We start from the raw sequence: 16,939 nt of genomic DNA on the forward strand, positions 1-16,939 counted from the left end.
TTTGAAATGGGTCCAGACACTCTGAGAACAATGCATGGCACATAACAAATCCTTTGTTTGTGTTATTTTTATTCAAGTTTTTAAATTCTTCTGAGACAGGCCACAGGTCTACCTACAGAAGTAAAACAATGATGTCCAAGGTGACACCGCAACAAGTGACTTTTGCAGGGTGACTGGCCAATCCATGGCTTTTTGAGGAGCATTTTTTTTTTTTGGTCGGTCATGGGGCTTGAACTCTGGGCCTGAGCACTGTCCCTCAGCTCTTCAGCTCAAGGCTGGTGCTCTACCACTTGAGCTACACCACCACTTCCGGTTTTTTGGTGGTTTATTGGAGATAAGAATTTCACGAACTTTCATACCCGGGCTGGCTTTGAACCGCAATCCTCAGATCTCAGCCTCCTGAGTAGCTAGGATTACATGCGTGAGCCACCAGTGTCCAGCTTGAGAAGCATTTTTGTAATCTTATCTTACCTCTTCACTCAGGACTCCTTACTTTAGGTCTTGTCCCATGGAGATGAGCACTCAAGACATTGGAGAGACACCTTTTCCTCTGGCACCAGGACATCTGCAGTTACCTTGTCTATAGGGCACTAGCTACAGAGGTCACTCTGCCTGAACTTAAGGTCACAGCATACCCTGAACTTACCAGACTTATCTGGCCAGTGTCACTTAGCACCAATCAGTTCATGGCCTTATTCCTAGTCTTCTGCCCTTACTAAGTCACTGGAAGAACTCTCCCTATCTGCTCCTTCCAAACTCTCCCTATCTGAACCTGGCCCTGTCCAGGCCAGGCCTGGTGGCTCATGTATATAATTCCAACTACTGGGAAAGCAGAGAGAGGAGGATCATGGATTGTGGCCAGTTTGTCTCTATCTTAAAAAAAAATAAGCCATGGAAAGACTTGGAAAAAATTATATTAAGTGAAGTAAGCCAGGCCCAAAGAAACATAGGTCCCATGGTTTCCCTTATTTGCAATAATTAGTATATGTCTGAGTCAAGCAGAAAAGGTCAGATAAGTTGAAGTTAATGTTAGGGAAATGAACCCTAAGATATGTATTCAAATGTTTTTTTGTCTTTCATGTGATTGTTTCTAACATATTTATAAGATTATTTCTTTGTTGCTTTGTATGTCCCTCCCCCATGGTATAACCCCTGCTTTCACTGTATTTGATGTTGGTATAATTTGTGGAGGGGAAGGGAAAAAAACAAATCGTTTAAATAAGGATACAGAAAAAGAAAATAAGGATACAGGTGGACCCATTGCAACAATGAGATGTACAAGTCATTATGTCAAAAACGAACTTTACAACTTTGGCTGGGGGGGGGGGGAGGACTGGGGGGGTGGGGGAGGATGGGAAGGGATGAGAAGGGGAAACAAAGGAGGAGGCAACAATGCTTGATAAGAAATGTACTCATTATCTTACCCATGTAATTGTAACCCCTCTGTACAGTATTTTCACAATAAAAAAAAAGCCATGGAGTTGAAAATTAAAAGAACTTTAGCTCAAGGCTAGGCAAAAGCATAAGATTCAGTCTGAAAAATAAACTGAAAGCAAAAGGGCCTAGAGGTGTAGCTCAAGTTATAAGAGCATTCACCTTGCAAATATGAGTTCAATCCCCAGTGCCACCAAAAAAAAGAAAAGAAAAGCATTTCTCCAAAGAGAATCTAGGATTCCAACTTTGAGAAACTCCTGGTAGAACTCATGAGTACCAGTATGCCACCCTGGCCATTCCTTCTCTGCCCTGCCCTGCCCTGACACTGCTGTCATTTCTCCTCTCCACACAGGACCCTTCTTCTCAGACCCTGATCTCAGCCTCCCATCCTATCCCCTCAGCTGACGGTCCCTCCAAGGCAGACTCCTACGGAACCACCATCACCTCCTTTCTATTCTGGGGGCTTCTAAGAGAGCCCAGCTTGAAGCCAGGACAAAGGACAGAGAATTTTAAGCACAGAAATCCCAGACCTGGTGTTCTCTCCATCTAACATGACCGTGGGGCCTGAGGCAACTGAGGGCTGGGGGTCCCAGCTGCCAGTAAAACCTGTGCCCAGCTCACCTTCCTAGAAGCTTCCTGCATGGATGGGACCATGATGCGTGAGCAGCGGCTGCAGGTACTTGTGTCTGCCCTGGAGCGATGCTGGGGCTAGGGAGGGAGGTGTGACGACCCCCCACTGTCACATAGAGGATGGCACCTGCTGGTTCCCTGCTCCTGGGCCCAGCCCAACCACACAGCATGCCCAGCCAGGGAATTCTGCAGACCAGAGAGCAGCCTGGGGCATCTCTGATGCTCCACCCCCTCCTCCTCAGCATCTGCTCTTCCTGAGAGCTGCTCCCAACTCAGACATACCTCTGGCTCTCCTCTGGTTCATGTTTACAGAGCATAAGGCTGTCTTGGATCCCAAATGGCGCCCAGTGCTGCATGGGAGAGCCTAGGCCTGTCAATGGGCCCCTCTGTACCTCAGGCTGGGTGGGAGCAGAGCCCCTTCCTCTCGCCCGTGTCCCTCAAGCCTTCTACTCCTCCAACACTGGCAAGGAGGTGGGCCTAGAGCCAGCACAGGTCACCTATGGACCTGGACCAAGAACCATGTGACCCCACTGTCCACACACTGCCTCCTCACTACCCCTGGGCTGCAGGGCCCCTTGCTTGGCCTAAACCAGGAAAATGTGATACTCTTCCTGGAGCAAACCACAGACCTCAGGTGGTGGGCAGGTGGAGAGCTCTCCAGCCAGGAGAGTGGAGGGAGACCAGGGTAGTCCCTAACTCTCTCCTGCCCCTGGTTTTGGCGAGAGTTGGATCAGCAGAGGGATTTGGGGAAAGGCAAAGGGTTAGTTGGACCCTGGGAGGAAAAGACATCTGAGCACACACTGCTTAGTAAATCATTCTATTTTAAACAAAAAATGGGAAAGAAAATCTCCTTTATCCCTAAGTTGGGAGCATGAAGAGCCAGCCAGCCTCATGTCTAGCTTCCACCTCTCCACCCCAGGGAGAGAAGTATGCCCGGAGCTGCTGCCCTCCACCGTGGGGGCATCTCCCTGGTCACACAGGCCCTGAAATGGCCCTGGGTCAGGCTGCATGGCACCCCCTGGTGGTGATCTCATTCATGCTCCTGAAAGTTGGAAGCACAATTTTTCTTCCAAGTGGAGGAAAAAGGAAAGGGCCAAGCCCACTGAAGAGGTGTTTATTTTTTAACTGCTAACAGCCCCGCCATTCCATTAAAACTCACAGGACAATTCCGAGGGACATTTAGAACCCACCCAGGGGTGGATGGGTGGGTGGTGGGATTCAGTCCACAGATCTAACATTCACAGTATAGCATTGGCTGCCTATTTTGAAACAGGTTTAACTTCCCACAGTACTCATGAAACCATCCGAAAGAATCAGATCCCAAAGCCACCTGGTAGGACATTTTCCCCAACCTCTGGATGTTGCTTTGGAAAGTGGCCTGATGGCATCAAGTGGGGTGACATGGGAGGAGGTGGCACAGGGCATCCATCAGATGAGTGGGCATTCTACTGCCTCACTCATGGAAGCTAGTCCTGAATGCCAAGGTCAAGTTGGCTGGTCTAAGGCAGACTTCTTAGCCAAAAACCCAGGGCTCCTTTTCAGGAAATTGATAATGAACAAAAAATGGACTTTTTTTTTTTTTTTGGCAGATGCTAGTTCAGTTGTTTTCGCTTAATATCCTCTCTTAGCTGCATGTGTATTTATTTATAATTATAACTCTGATGGACTGCAGCCTTCATCTTTGTGCAGAACAAGTTTGTTACACACCAGATTTGGGTCCATAACAACAACTTGTTCTCCAAACCCAGTCTTCTCCTGCTCCCCCGCTGGCACCGAGGAGTGAAGCTAGGAAGTCCTGAGGGTAGAGGCTGGGGTAAGGGTGGAGCCCATGAAGCTGCACCATCTGGTTTTCTGTTTTAATTTAACTGTATTTAATTTCCTTTTGCAATTAAAAGTCAAATGTGGTTTTTAACGGTCCTAATCCTCTTCAGCTCTACCTATTTTTTTTTCTTTCGTTAATTTAATTAACCAACAAATATTTAGTGGGTGCCTACTAAGGGCAGGGATTATTCTAGAGCCAGCAGAGAAATGAATAACAGAGCTCTTGTCTTCATGAAGCTTACCCTCCCTGGAGAGGAAACTCCTGACAAATAAACTTTAGCATGTCACAGTCATCTACTGTAAGGAGAATAGAGGAGGTAGGGTGTAGCAGGGAAAGGAGCTGAGGTTCAACATAGGGTGGTCAAAAAGACCTCCCTGATAAGATGACCTGGAACAGAACAGCAACCACTAACATGTAGCTCCCCGGATCAGAGCATCCTGAGGAGAGAATTCATGAATGGGTGGATGAGTGTTTTGCACGGGTCACACCTATAATCTTTGCTACTCTAGGGACTAAGGTCTGAGGATTGAGGTTCAAAGCCAGCCTGGGCAGGCAAAATTGAGATGTTTATCTTCAATTAACCAGCAAAATGCATGAAGGAGAGGTGTGGTTCAAGTGGTAGAATACCAGCTGTGAGTCAGAAAAACTGCATCAGAATGGCAGGTCCTAAGTTCAAGACACACACACACACACACACACACACTCTAATGGTGGTCATGGTGGAGTGAGAAATGAGGTGGGCATGCAAGGGAAGGACCAAATATCCTGACACAGAGAGAAACCAGGGTAAAACTTCGACTGTGTGAACGAAGAAGCCATTGGAAGCCTTTGGGGGTCACAGCTCAGAGGATCTATCATGACCTGATTGATCTTTAAGAAGAACCGCTCTGCTTCTGAGGCTGTTGACAAATAGTACAGATGAGGGAGGGCTCTTGCAGTACTCCAGAGAGGAGATGATAGTGGGTTGGATGAAGGCACAAGCTTTGGAGCAAAATGACATGTTATAAATTCTGGATGTTTGGAAAAAGTAGAGCCAGGAGGATTTGCTAAGGAATCGGATGTAAGATACAGGAGGAACCAAAAAACAAAAATCTGAAACACAGGAAATTAGAATTTCTTTTCCTTGATATGAGACAGAGTACAGGAGGGGTCATTGAGGACAAGTATATTTCTGTTTCAGATGCTTATTAGACAGATGCTTAAGAGACAGTAAGAGGCAGTTAGCTATGCACACATCTGGAGTGAGGATGAGACCGACATTGGACATATTAGTGTTGAGGCTATTAAGAAACCCTCTCACAGTGAGTTTGGACAGAGGAAAGCGTGAGCTGAGACCCCCAACACTAACTGGTTGGTATATGAAACAGAGATTGAGCCCTACTGTATTAGTAGAAAGATCTGTGTCAATTCTGGAGAACAAGTTCTGCCAAGAGATGCTTTCATGGGGAAGCAACTTAAAACAAGACTAAGCCGCTGAAGAAGACTATTCCTTATAGGGTCAATGCATCCCTGCTCAGGCTCTCATAAAACTGCAATTCAGGTAATTCTCTTACAAAAGGATTCTCTGTAAGATTCTCTTAAATTCCAATTCCTGTCACACGTTTCCAACAGTGTCTGGTTTACATACAGCTCTGCAAAAACCCACTCTGAGGTTATACAGACCAAGTGACACTGTGACACTGCTCTCTGGCTCAGGCCATACTCAAGTATCCTTCAGGTCATCCTCGTCTTAGCCTGATGCTTGCTATTTCCAGGCAGCTCAGAAAGAGCGGGTGAGTCTGGACAACACTGAGACTTAGCCCATCTTTCTCTCCAGCCATTGTTCACAATCTCCAATAAGCTCCATTTCAGGCTGTCATGGTGGTGCATTCCCATTATCTCAGCACTCAAGAGGATCACAAGTTTGAGGCTAGCTTGGGCAAAACTGAGATGTTCCAGGCCAGTCTGGGCTACAAAGCAAGACCCCCACACACACACAAAAAAAATTTAAAGCTCAATATTTCTGCCCTGAGTGAGCTCAGCAACTTTGGCTGTCACTGAACAAACTGGGTTCTAGGCTCAGTGGCTGCACATTACCATGCCCCCTGACACAGATCTAGACCTTAGCCACAAGCAGGTACCAGTCTGAGAGGCTCTCAGCCCACTCTTCCCCAACCCGTCTTTTCTGGCTGTGTGGGCACTATGCTCAGGTGTGTGCTATTTTACTTTGACTATTACTCAAGATAATGAATATCAGATGTTCTGCGCCAAACTAATAAGTAAACTCACAGATGGCAGTCTGAGCTGCCCAGCGGATCCTAGCACTACCCACTAGCAGGAGACTAGATTCATACTTGACCTTTCCTCATCAAGGGACTTCTAATGCAGTGACATTTCTAGGAGAATTGAGGTTAGGAGGGATAATAACACCAGCGGGGAGTATCCATAGGTACTAGGAGGGTGGCACTGGACCCTGAGTGCCACCTTCTCCCTGTGGCTTAGAGTAGCACAGACAAGACTGGAGACACTGGCAGTAAGTTTTTGATTAAACTGTATTGCATTATTGCCATTCAAGACAGCAAACCTGAGACAAACCACTGAATCTCTAAAACAAGAGCCTCCAGTTTGGACATTCAGACAGAAGGCTAGCTCTCCTCCCTGTTGCTTGGTCACCAAGAAAAGAGTCCATTGAGCTGCAGGCAAGGCCTGAGCTGAGCCTGTAGGCCTCGTGGCTACTCTAAACTTCTAGGATAGACACCATCTGTCCAATACCACTTAGCTGGGACTTCTGCCTTTTCCCTCCCAAAGTACTGATATGGAGTGGTTTCTTCTGGTACCCACAATCCCTCCTCAATCAGTATTCCTCCTCGTTGAGTACAAATGCAAATGCTCTAATTCAGAAAATAAGTGCCTGAGTATTTTTGTTTCTCTTAAGCTCAGTTTGTCCTCCTACCAGATGCACTGAGAAGGGAATGAGGAGAAAGCACGTGTGTTTCTCAAGTGGAGTTTCTTCCAGGATCCCAGTTTGTGATGAAGAATGAGTAAAGTCAACTGGGGTGAGAGACACCCACTTCCCTATCTTCTACAAATAGTGCCAAGTGCACAATTTCAGGAGCAAAAGAGGCTATGGTAGCCACAGCCACACCCTGCTGGAAAGCCTACCTGTGTCCAGCATGCAGCCAGCAAGGCATCAACTTTCAGAGCAGGGTGCCACCTACCCAGCTTCAGCACCTTTTCTGAGAGCCTCAGGTACTCCCTCCCTACCCACCTTGGTGATCTGACTAAACACTCCCATCCTCTCAGAGACATCCATCCAGCCTCCCTGGAAGATCAGGGAAGCAGCAAAAGGTGCGATCCATCATGCCAGACTGAGAATCATCTAGATATGAGGAAGTCCTCCATCCTAGGCCACCCCACCTTTCTCTTCAGTCACCCAGGTGGGGGGCTGGCTGTAGCCCTTGGCTCCCTGAGATGGTTACTTAAAGAGGCTCTTCTGTAGAGCAGGGCAGGAGGGACTGGAGACTTCTGCTCAGTGAACGTACTGGTTCCTGCCCAGGTGGGGGGTGTCAGTGGACTGGACCACAGGGCCTGCCGTCATCTCCTCAAAAATGATGACCTGCAGGAGAGAGCAGGGCAGGGCTATGAGGTCTGTCCTGGAACCAGATAAGGTTGCTGTGAGGCATATGGTTGAAAGGGAAGGGTTTAGAAGCCCAGCTAAAGGAAACAGGGACTAAGCAGTCAACACCAAGGAAGAAGAAAGAATAGGTTGGTTTGGCACCTGTCCTCTCCCCCCACCCTGACCAAAGGCTTCAGGGAAGCAGGTGGATGCCAAGGAGGGCAGGGATGGTAAGAGAGTCAGGAGGAGAAGGATGTTGGCAGTGTTCCCACCTGGTTGATTCCTTTGTTCAGCCAGACACCTGGGAGGTAGAGGGTCTCCTGGGGTCCAATGTTCCAGTAACGCCCAAGGTTTTGGCCATTAATGAATACAACCCCCTTCTCCCAGCCCTTCAAATAGAGTAGGAAGAGTGTTAGTTTAACATGAGAGCCGTCGAAGACAAAGTCACAACAGTAAGACCCAGACACAATTCCATGTGTTCTCCACTCAGCTTCCCAGAGGCAGACATTTGGCAGCCATAAAAGTTAACAAGGGTGTGCTCTCTGCATCCCACCCCACTAACTCAAGGACTTCCAAACTCACCCCAGGGGTAGGAATTTGAGCCCCAAGAAGCACCATTAGATACTCTTGTGCTTTGAGCTTACTCCCTCCCTACCCAGGGAGGCCCCAGAGCCCTGTCAGATAGGGACACGTAAGGACAAGAAGGCTTTTGGGCCCAGATACTAACAGAGTGCTCCAGCTAGACCAAACACAGTGGCTTTAGCCTAAGAGACCTGGGAAAGAGAGATAAATCAGAGAGGAAAAGGGGGCCCTTACAAACCTCCATCTTCAGGAACGTGTCCGAAGGGGAAAGGCCAACCGACAAGCCACCCAAGAAGAATGCAGGGTATGTAGGAGTTTGTGGGAGAGTGTCCCATTTGTTGATGTCCAACCTAAAAGTGGGACAAGGATTGAGAAAGGGAAGAAGTGGTTTCTTCATGGTTCCAGGCCTGTATCTAAGACACAACCATTTCCATGTGCAAGGCCCTCAAACCCAACACCTCCACCACATAACCAGCACATAGGCATGGGAGAAAGGTGGTATGAAGGCATGCCTTAATCTGAAAACATGGATTCCAGTGCCAGTCCTGGGATGAGTGACTTTGGCCTCTGGATCTGTTTAGACATCTATAGGATACTGGCTAGGAAAGCCAAGGTCCTCCTTGTTCTTGCTACCCATTCTCCATGAGCTCACACTCTGGCACAGGGCAGGGACCCACCTCTGAAAGAAGTTCTTTTTCATATCCAGGCTATAGATTCTGAAGTTCTTCAAGGGAGAATTATTCAGATAGAGATTCCCAATTAAGCCTGTGGGAAGGAGGAGAAGAAATATGAGCAAGACCAAAGCCAGGGCAAGAGAAGGAAGTACAGATGACCTATCTATGGCCAGGGCTATGCAAGGACAGTTCCTGGGAAGTTTCTAGGGAAAATCAATGAGTTTTCTCCTGAAGCACTTGTGTGAGAGGCTCTGCACAGAGAGTAAATCCTCACTAGAGATGCTGAAGGGATAACAAACAGCAAGACAGTATTTGCCAGGCCCTAGAATTTGACACAAAACAATGGATGTACCAGTCAGTATACAGTGCAACACAGCAGAGATGTCATGGTGATGAGAAGAGCCTCTGGCCCCTCTCTGGGGAAATCTCTGCATGACAAAGAGGTGACAAAAGTCTACCTTCACAGTCACTGTTAGTAGGAGCCCAAACTAACAGACCTTGTAACTCAACCAGAAATCTTCCCCACAACCTAAGACTGAAGAAATACTTTGAGAGGATTTGAATTTAAGCAAATGGCAATGCCACATGGGTATGCAACACCTACAAACTGTGTACATTTGAATAACAACAAACCAGTGCCTTGGAGACAGAGCCAGCTACATTGGTCCTGGAGCAGCCCCCATGGTACTCCAGATGGTACAGCTGCTGAGTTGCTAAGGTGGGGATCTGGGGAGGCTGGGGAAAGCAAATAGGGTCCTCAGGCTCTGCATATGCTTTCTTACATGGCAGGTGTGCACGTGCGTGCGTGCACATGTTCCTGGAGGAGAGCTCTGTGACCGGATTCCACAGGGTTGGAGCACCCTTGGGAAAGTTCCCACAGAAGCAAAGATTGGCAACAAGGATAAGGCAGTTAGGTCCTTCCATTCCCCCAGGAGAATAAAGGGAGTGAGATGGGCCCAGGAAAGGAGGCCAAGGGAGGCACCAAGTATAGAAAAGAACAGTGAGAACTGTCTGGGAAAGGAAGGTAGGCCTGGTTGGTTCTAGAAGCTCTCTTCTGGAGAGGAAACCCATTTTAGAGCCACATTGCTTCTCTAGAAGATGTCAGAGACTGGTCAGGGAGGAGAAGTGCAAATTCCTCTACTGCCAATGGCAAACAGCTGCCAGGAAACTGGAAGTTCATCAGTCTTCCTCTCTAAAGTATGGAGTAATTTGATCTGAGTTCTGTTTTATAACTTGTCTGAAACCACATTTAGATATATAGGTAAAAGAAAGGAAGAGCTAAATTAAAGCATAAAAGATCCAACAGCCAGGAAAAAAATTAAAGCGTGTAAGTGGGATATACCTAAAGGGGTGTGCCTACAAAAGGCACTGTATGCTTCCTCCTCCTCACCATAGAAATATGACCTATGGGCTTCTCAGAGCGGAACAGAGAAAAAAAATTCAGCATGGGAACCAAAGAAGGCAGGAATCCTATGTCCTTCATTAGATTCCTGTATATCTCATTCTTAGCTCCTCACTCACCACCCCACACAGAGGCATCTTCCCATAAAAGCAGATAGCAGCCCAAAGGAGACTGAGAGCCAGTTCATGGTTCCTGTGGATTCCTCTCCTACACATGGACATGCATACAGTATTGGCCTCACCTGGCCTCACATATAGGTTTATCCAGTCTCTGTAACCCTGCCACGGCCTCCCTTACCCAGCTCCCTCCAGGGTCTCCATGACCAGCTCCCTGCAGTGGGTCTCTTGCTATGGGCTTCCATGACTCAAGCCTTCTGCAATGGACCTCTGTGACCCAGCTCCCTCAACATGGTCTGATAAGTGCTAAAGGGATGGTCATATCTGTGAGGGGCATTGGCAGCATTTCTCTTGGTTTATGAGAGGACCTACCTTTACGCTGGTCATCAATATTATTTCCATAATTGACTCGCCCACGATTCTCCACCAAGATCCTCAGCACGGTGTAACCCTGCCAAGAATATAGTGGCCAATAATGACCACCTGCTAGTCCAGGCATGAGGTCACTGGTGCACCTGGGAATCTGTTTGTGGCTCTCAGTTCTTCCCTATGCTCTGAGGACAGGAGAGTCCAGGCTGGTCAGAAAGCCATACTCATCTCTCTCCATCTGCAGCTTGTGGTTAAGGAATTTCCTGTCTTCCAGATCTTCCTCTTTGACTCCCACCAAACTTTCTTGGAAACAGCTTGGGCTAGCCAACACCCACCTTCCTGAGATAACAAACCTGGATCAAGGGGATAGTAATCTTCGTCGTTTTATAGTCCAAGAAGCCAACAGACACTGTGTTCACAAATACCTGCCAAAATGAGCAGAGAGGAATGCACATGATCAACAGGAGGGAGGAAGAGAGAGACCCCTCCTAGGCAACAACACAAGCATCACCCTGTGCGTGTGCCTAGAAGGAGGCTTGGAAGGTATAGAGAAAAACAAATACTGTGACCACAGCTGAAAACAAAATTACACAGCTGGCAAATAGGGGTAATTTTACATACTGGCAACAACCAAGCCTAAGAGCTGAGAGAATGAAGTGCATACTATAGGACCTGTTCACTAGACAGCTCCAGCAACAAGAAAAGATATTCTTACCTGCCCCCGATCATACGCAACACCGCTGAGGATACCGGATGTGGTGATGGTGGTCTCATACAGAATGTACCCAAAGGCCTGTCCATTCCCATCATTTACTGGCAGGTTCTCCATGTTGATCGGGTTTTCAGACTTGATTGGCTACACACCAAAGACACAGGGAGGCCCAAAGGCCAGGCTGCTGCCTTAACCCTCACCCTGTGACCTGGATGCCAGAGAGTCCTGCCCCGGAGGGATATGGGGGAAGGGAGGAATAGACAGGTAGAGCTCTCATCTTTCTAACTTCTCATGGCATTAAACCTATGGCTTTCCAGAGCTACAGGAATGAGGACCAGAAAGAGGGACTGCCATTAGAGAAGGGAACTGTGCAGTGTACTAGTCTGAACCTGCTGTCATTTCTGCATGACAGTATTTCTGCATCATAGTATCCCAAGTGAGCCGCCAGAGGCGCCCTCCTCTTCCACAAGGGAGAATAAGGAGAAAGAACTCGAGTCTGAGGCTGGAAGAGAATGTCTCCATCATGTCCAAGTTCTTCTTTTCCTCCTACCTGGTGTTCCAGCACCAGCTTATTCCCTTGAATCTGAGTTCTCAGGTGAGAGAACAGACCTTAGAGTCATCCAGAGAAGCTCTGTCCTTCCCAGCATCCCATCTGAAGAGTTTCTGGGCTGCCCTCCCATTGCCTGCCCTCTCTCCCTGCCCAGGGCACTCACCTCCCCCATGTATTTAAGGGCATCCCATAGTGACAAGTAGAAAGAGGGCATCACTGGCTCGTAGGACATCTTGGGAAGAAGCTCTGGTGGGGGAGGAAGAGGGGCACCTGCAACAGAGAGACAACATGGATGTTCTCAAAGGACTCAATTGTCACCACCTGCTCCAGCCTCCCACCCATGAGCAAATGCAAACAAAAGCCTCCTCTCAATGTGTGCTTAGAACGTTCTAGGCGACAAGGCCTGAGAAAGGAAGGGGCTTTCTTACTCCTCCATGAGACAGCAAGGAGTGTTTGCACCTATTAAATATAAAGGTGAAACTGGGCACCCGTGGTTCATACCTGTATTCCTAGCTGAGAGGAGCCTGAGATCTGAGGATTGTGGTTCAAAGCCAGGCTGGGCAGGAAAGTCCATGAGACTCTTAGCTCCAACTAACCACCAGAAAACCAGAAGTGGCATTGTGGCTCAAAGTGGTAGAGCACTAGCTTTGAGCAAAGAAAAATCTCAGAGACAGCGCCTAGGCCTTAAATTCAAGCCTCATAACCAACAAAGAAGGGAAGGAAAGAAGGAAGGAAGGAAGGAAGGAAGGAAGGAAGGAAGGAAGGAAGGAAGGAAGGGAGGAAGGGAGGAAGGGAGGGAGGGAGGGAGGGAGGGAGGGAGGGAGGGAAGGAGGGAGGGAGGGAGGGAAGGAGGGAGGGAGGGAGGGAAGGAGGGAGGAGGGGAGGAGGGGAGGAGGAGGGGAGGAGGGGAGGAGGAGGGGGAGGAGGGAGAGGGGGGAAGAAGGAAAGGAAGGAAAGAAAAAGAAGAAGCAGAAGCAGAGAAGAGAAGAAAGAGAAGGAGGAGGAGGAAGGAAGGAAGGAAGGAAGGAAGGAAGGAAGGAAGGAAGGAAGGAAGGAAGGAAGGAAGGAAGGAAGGAAGGAAGGAAGGAAGGAAGGAAGGGTGAAGCTAGCAAGGTGCACAGTTTGATGACAATCGTCCTTCAGACTTTCCTTCTTTGGGAAATTCTTTTCTGGGAGAGGGGTGATGCTGGTTATGGAGCCAGGGGCCCTGCACATTCTAGACAAGCACTCCATCACTGAGTTACAAAACCCCAGCAGTCTAGGACATTCTTGAACAGGGATCAACTTCAGTTCAGGTGAGATAGGAAGAAGGGAAAGCTAAGGTCCCAGAGTAAAATCAAGGGCCCAAGTAGATGCCTGAGCCCACTGTTTTTCGGTACCTGAGAAGGAGCCAAAGAAATCTCGAAGCTTGGAGTACTTTGCAGTGTAATCTCCGGCCTCCGTCAACACAGCATCGTAGTCTGCAAGACACCCATGGCCCTGTCAGGGTCATTCCTGTCCCTACGATAGTGCATGGGATAGCAAAAGGGGAGGAGGAGCTGAGGGAAGGTAGAAAATGCCTCAGCCCAGCAACTTTGAAGGCAAGCACATTTAGTATGAACCATTCAGTCAAAAGATTCTAAACTAAATACTAGAAAAGAATATAAGCCAGGCTGGTGGCTCACACCTATAATCCTAGCTACTCAGGAGGCTGAGATCTAAAGATTGTGGTTTGAAGCCATTCCAGGCAGGAAACTCCATGAGACTCTTATCTCCAATAAACTACTCAGAAAAAGCTGGAAGGAGTGCTGTGGCTCAAGTGGTAGAGCATTCACCTTGAGTGAAAGAAGCTCAGGGACAGCACCCAGGCCCAAGCCCCAGGCCCAGCAAAAAAAAAAAAAAAAAAAAAAGAATATAAAAGCTGCCCATAACCACAGTAGCACACTAACTTCCTAGTGGTAAGTAGCTACGAGAGTCCCCTATTGTTTGGAGATTCTCAGTCTATGTCTCCCCTTCCTTGCTCGAGCTTCCTTCCTCCAAAGAGCTCTATCAGCAGAGTAGGAGGCTGGCTATCAGGCAGACACAAAGTAGCTGTAATCTCAGCTACTCTGGAAGTTCAAAGATGATTCAGACAAAGCCTGTACTTTTCCCAAGCACTTCATAGCCAAAACACTGAAGGTGCTAGAAGTTGTCCCTAAAGGACTCTGTTTAAAAGCCGTAGCCCTGATAGGGGCCATTGACTCATGCCTGTAATCTTAGCTACTCAGGAAGCTGAGACCTGAAGACTGAGGTTCAAAGCCAGCCCAAGAAGAAAAGTGCTCAAGATTCTATCTCCAGCTAATCAACAAAAAGCTAGACTGGAGGCATGGTGCAAGTAGGAGAGTACCGGCTGTGGGAGAATAAAAAAGTGCACAAGAGTGCAAGGGCCTGATTTCAAGACCCAGTAAGAGTCCACCATAAAAAGCACCCCAGCCCTGTTAATGCCAGAAGGATGAAGAAGGAGTGATATGGAAGAATACTTGCCATAGCTGGTGACATCGGACTTATATTCATGAAAATGCATGGCTCCATTGATGAAGCCAAAATTGGTGCCTCCGTGGAACATGTAGAGGTTGATGGAGGAGCCGGCATCGATGATGGCAGACACTGTCTCTAAAACCTCTTCAGGATGAGGGAAGAGGAGAGGTGTGCATCAGGGGGAGGCAGACTCAAGGCAAGTCCTTGAGAATCTCTTTGGTTTTCTCACCTTCCCAACCCTCCTCAAGGTCTACTTTGTCACTCTGTCCTGCAGACTCCATTAAAATCCCAACTACAGCTGGGCACCAGTGGCTCACGCCTTAGCTACTTCGGAGGCTGAGAGCTGAGGAACACAGTTCCAAGCCAGCCCAGGAAAGAAAGTCTTTGAGATTCTTACCTCCAATTAACTACCAGAAAACCGGAAGTGGCACTGTGGCTCAAAGTGGTAGAGTGCTAGCCTTGAACACAAAGAGCTCAGGGCTAGTACCCAGACCATGAGTTCAAGCCATAATCAACAATCAAAAACAAAAAAATCCTAACTACAGATTACAGAAAAAGAAAAGTGGCCTCCTGTTCTCACACTCCAGTCAAGTCTATTAACCACCAATAACCTGGACAACCTGCACCTGTGCCAACCACCCCTGCCAGCCGACATGGTGTCCAGTGGCTACCCTCACTGAAGAAAATGCCAAAAGATAAGAGATGTGTTTTTCCCAACTCCCCGTCCTCTCTTGACTAGGAAAGAACCAATGAGGAGAAAAGAATATCAGAGGAGAAAATAGTTAACAAATGCGTATTTTATTCGTGTGAATACATGTAAATACAAAACCACAAAATCTAACAATTACTTGTTAGATTGGAAAATATTAAAAATTAGTTTAAGCTGGGCATCACTGGCTCATACCAGTAATCCTAGCTACTCAGGATGCTGACATCTGAGGATCCTGGTTCAAAGCCAACCCAGGCAGGAAAGTCAGTGAGACTCATATGTCCAAATAACCATCAAAAAGCCAGAACTGGAGGTGTGGCTCAAGTGGTAGAGGAGCCTTGAGCAATAAAGAGACAGTGCCTAGACTCTGAGCTCCAGACACCCAGGTTCTTACACACACACACACACACACACACACACACACACATTTTGTTGAGTCTTCAGGAAATAAGTGTTCTCAATAATGGCAAGTAAAAATTGCTAGTCTTCCTGGAGAGTAGTTTGGTCAATACCCACATACAACACACACACACACACACACACATATGTATGTGTGTGTGTGTGTGTGTGTGTGTGTGTATATATATATTCATTTATTTATATATTGCATTGATGTAGCAATTTACCCCTTATCATAGGAAAATAACCGAACAGGTATGCAAAACTGGATTTTCAAGGATGCTCAATCAACTGACAGTCAGTTAAAACAAACCCTGGGAAACAGCCTAAGGGTTCATCCATAAGGGACTGAATCAATGAATGGTTGTAGGATCTGTCATCAGAACAATGGGATTCTTTGCATTCCTTAAGATAGTAATGTAGGGGCTGGGAAGGTGGCTCAGTGGTAGAGCGCTTGCCTTGCATGCATGAGGCCCTGGGTTCGACTCCTCAGCACCACATAAGCAGAAAAAAAAAGCCAGAAGTGGCACTGTGGCTCAAGTGGTAGAGTGCTAGCCTTGAGCTGAAGAGCTGAGGGACAGCACCCAGGCCCAGAGTTCAGGCCCACGACCGGATCAAAAAAAAAGACAGTAATGTAAAGTTAGGGTTCAGCCTGTGGAACACAGCAAAAGCTGTCCTGAGGGGCAAATTTACCATCCTTAGTGCCCACATGAAGAAAACAGAGACAGACCAAGTAAATAATCTCATGTTGCAATTAAAACTGCTAGAAAAACATGAAAAAATTGAACCTAAAGTTACTAGATAGAGCCAGATAACCAAATTAAGAGCAGAGGTTAATGAGATAGAGAATAAGAAAATTATAAATAAAATTAATAAAAAACAAAAGGCTGGGTTTTTTTTTTGAAAAAATAAATAAAATTGATAGATTAACTAAGAAAAGAAGAAAGGAAACCCAAATCAACAAGAATAAGGAAGCCACGAGAAAAATCACAACAAATACCCAAGACATCCAAACAAAAAACAAAGGAGGAGGCAACAATGCTGGATAAGAAATGTACTCATCCTTGCTCATGTAACCGTAACCCCTTTGTACAGTATTTTCACAATAAAAAACTTAATTTTAAAAAAGAACATAAAAAACTGTTTACAAAACTTATACTCTCTAAGCCGGGCGCTGGTGGCTCAACGCCTGTAATCCTAGCTACTCAGGAGGCTGAGATCTGAGGATCATTGTTCAAAGCCAGCCCGGGCAGGAGAGACCGGGAGACTCCTATCTCCAATAAACCACCAGAAAACTGGAAATGGCGCTGTAGCTCAAGTGATAGTGCGCTAGCCTTGAGCTGAAGAGCTGAGGGACAGCGCCCAGGCCCAGAGTTCAAGCCCCATGACCGACAAAAAAAAAAAAAAAAACTTATACTCTCTAAAGAAAGAAAACCTAGCAGAAATTGA

The 16,939-nt window shown here is 47.2% G+C and overlaps 1 protein-coding gene across 2 annotated transcripts in view; it reads right to left on the bottom strand.

Annotated features, from left to right (window-relative positions):
* Positions 1–6,401: 6,401 nt before the first annotated feature.
* Glb1l2 (galactosidase beta 1 like 2) overlaps positions 6,402–16,939 on the bottom strand; it is a 55,795-nt gene continuing 45,257 nt past the window's right edge. For both annotated transcript variants that reach the window (XM_042696202.1, XM_042696203.1), the window contains exons 10-19: positions 14,389–14,526; positions 13,266–13,346; positions 12,050–12,156; positions 11,340–11,480; positions 10,978–11,049; positions 10,628–10,706; positions 8,741–8,828; positions 8,302–8,413; positions 7,754–7,870; positions 6,402–7,481 (exon numbers count right to left, since the gene is read on the bottom strand). In XM_042696202.1, the coding sequence (XP_042552136.1) occupies positions 7,395–7,481; positions 7,754–7,870; positions 8,302–8,413; positions 8,741–8,828; positions 10,628–10,706; positions 10,978–11,049; positions 11,340–11,480; positions 12,050–12,156; positions 13,266–13,346; positions 14,389–14,526 (1,022 nt within the window). In that variant the 3' untranslated portion in view covers positions 6,402–7,394. The remainder of the gene's footprint in view (positions 7,482–7,753; positions 7,871–8,301; positions 8,414–8,740; positions 8,829–10,627; positions 10,707–10,977; positions 11,050–11,339; positions 11,481–12,049; positions 12,157–13,265; positions 13,347–14,388; positions 14,527–16,939) is intronic.

Source organism: Dipodomys spectabilis, unplaced genomic scaffold (genome assembly GCF_019054845.1).
Source record: "Dipodomys spectabilis isolate Male_0828 unplaced genomic scaffold, ASM1905484v1 ptg000201l, whole genome shotgun sequence".
In the NCBI taxonomy this organism is placed as follows: domain Eukaryota; kingdom Metazoa; phylum Chordata; class Mammalia; order Rodentia; family Heteromyidae; genus Dipodomys; species Dipodomys spectabilis.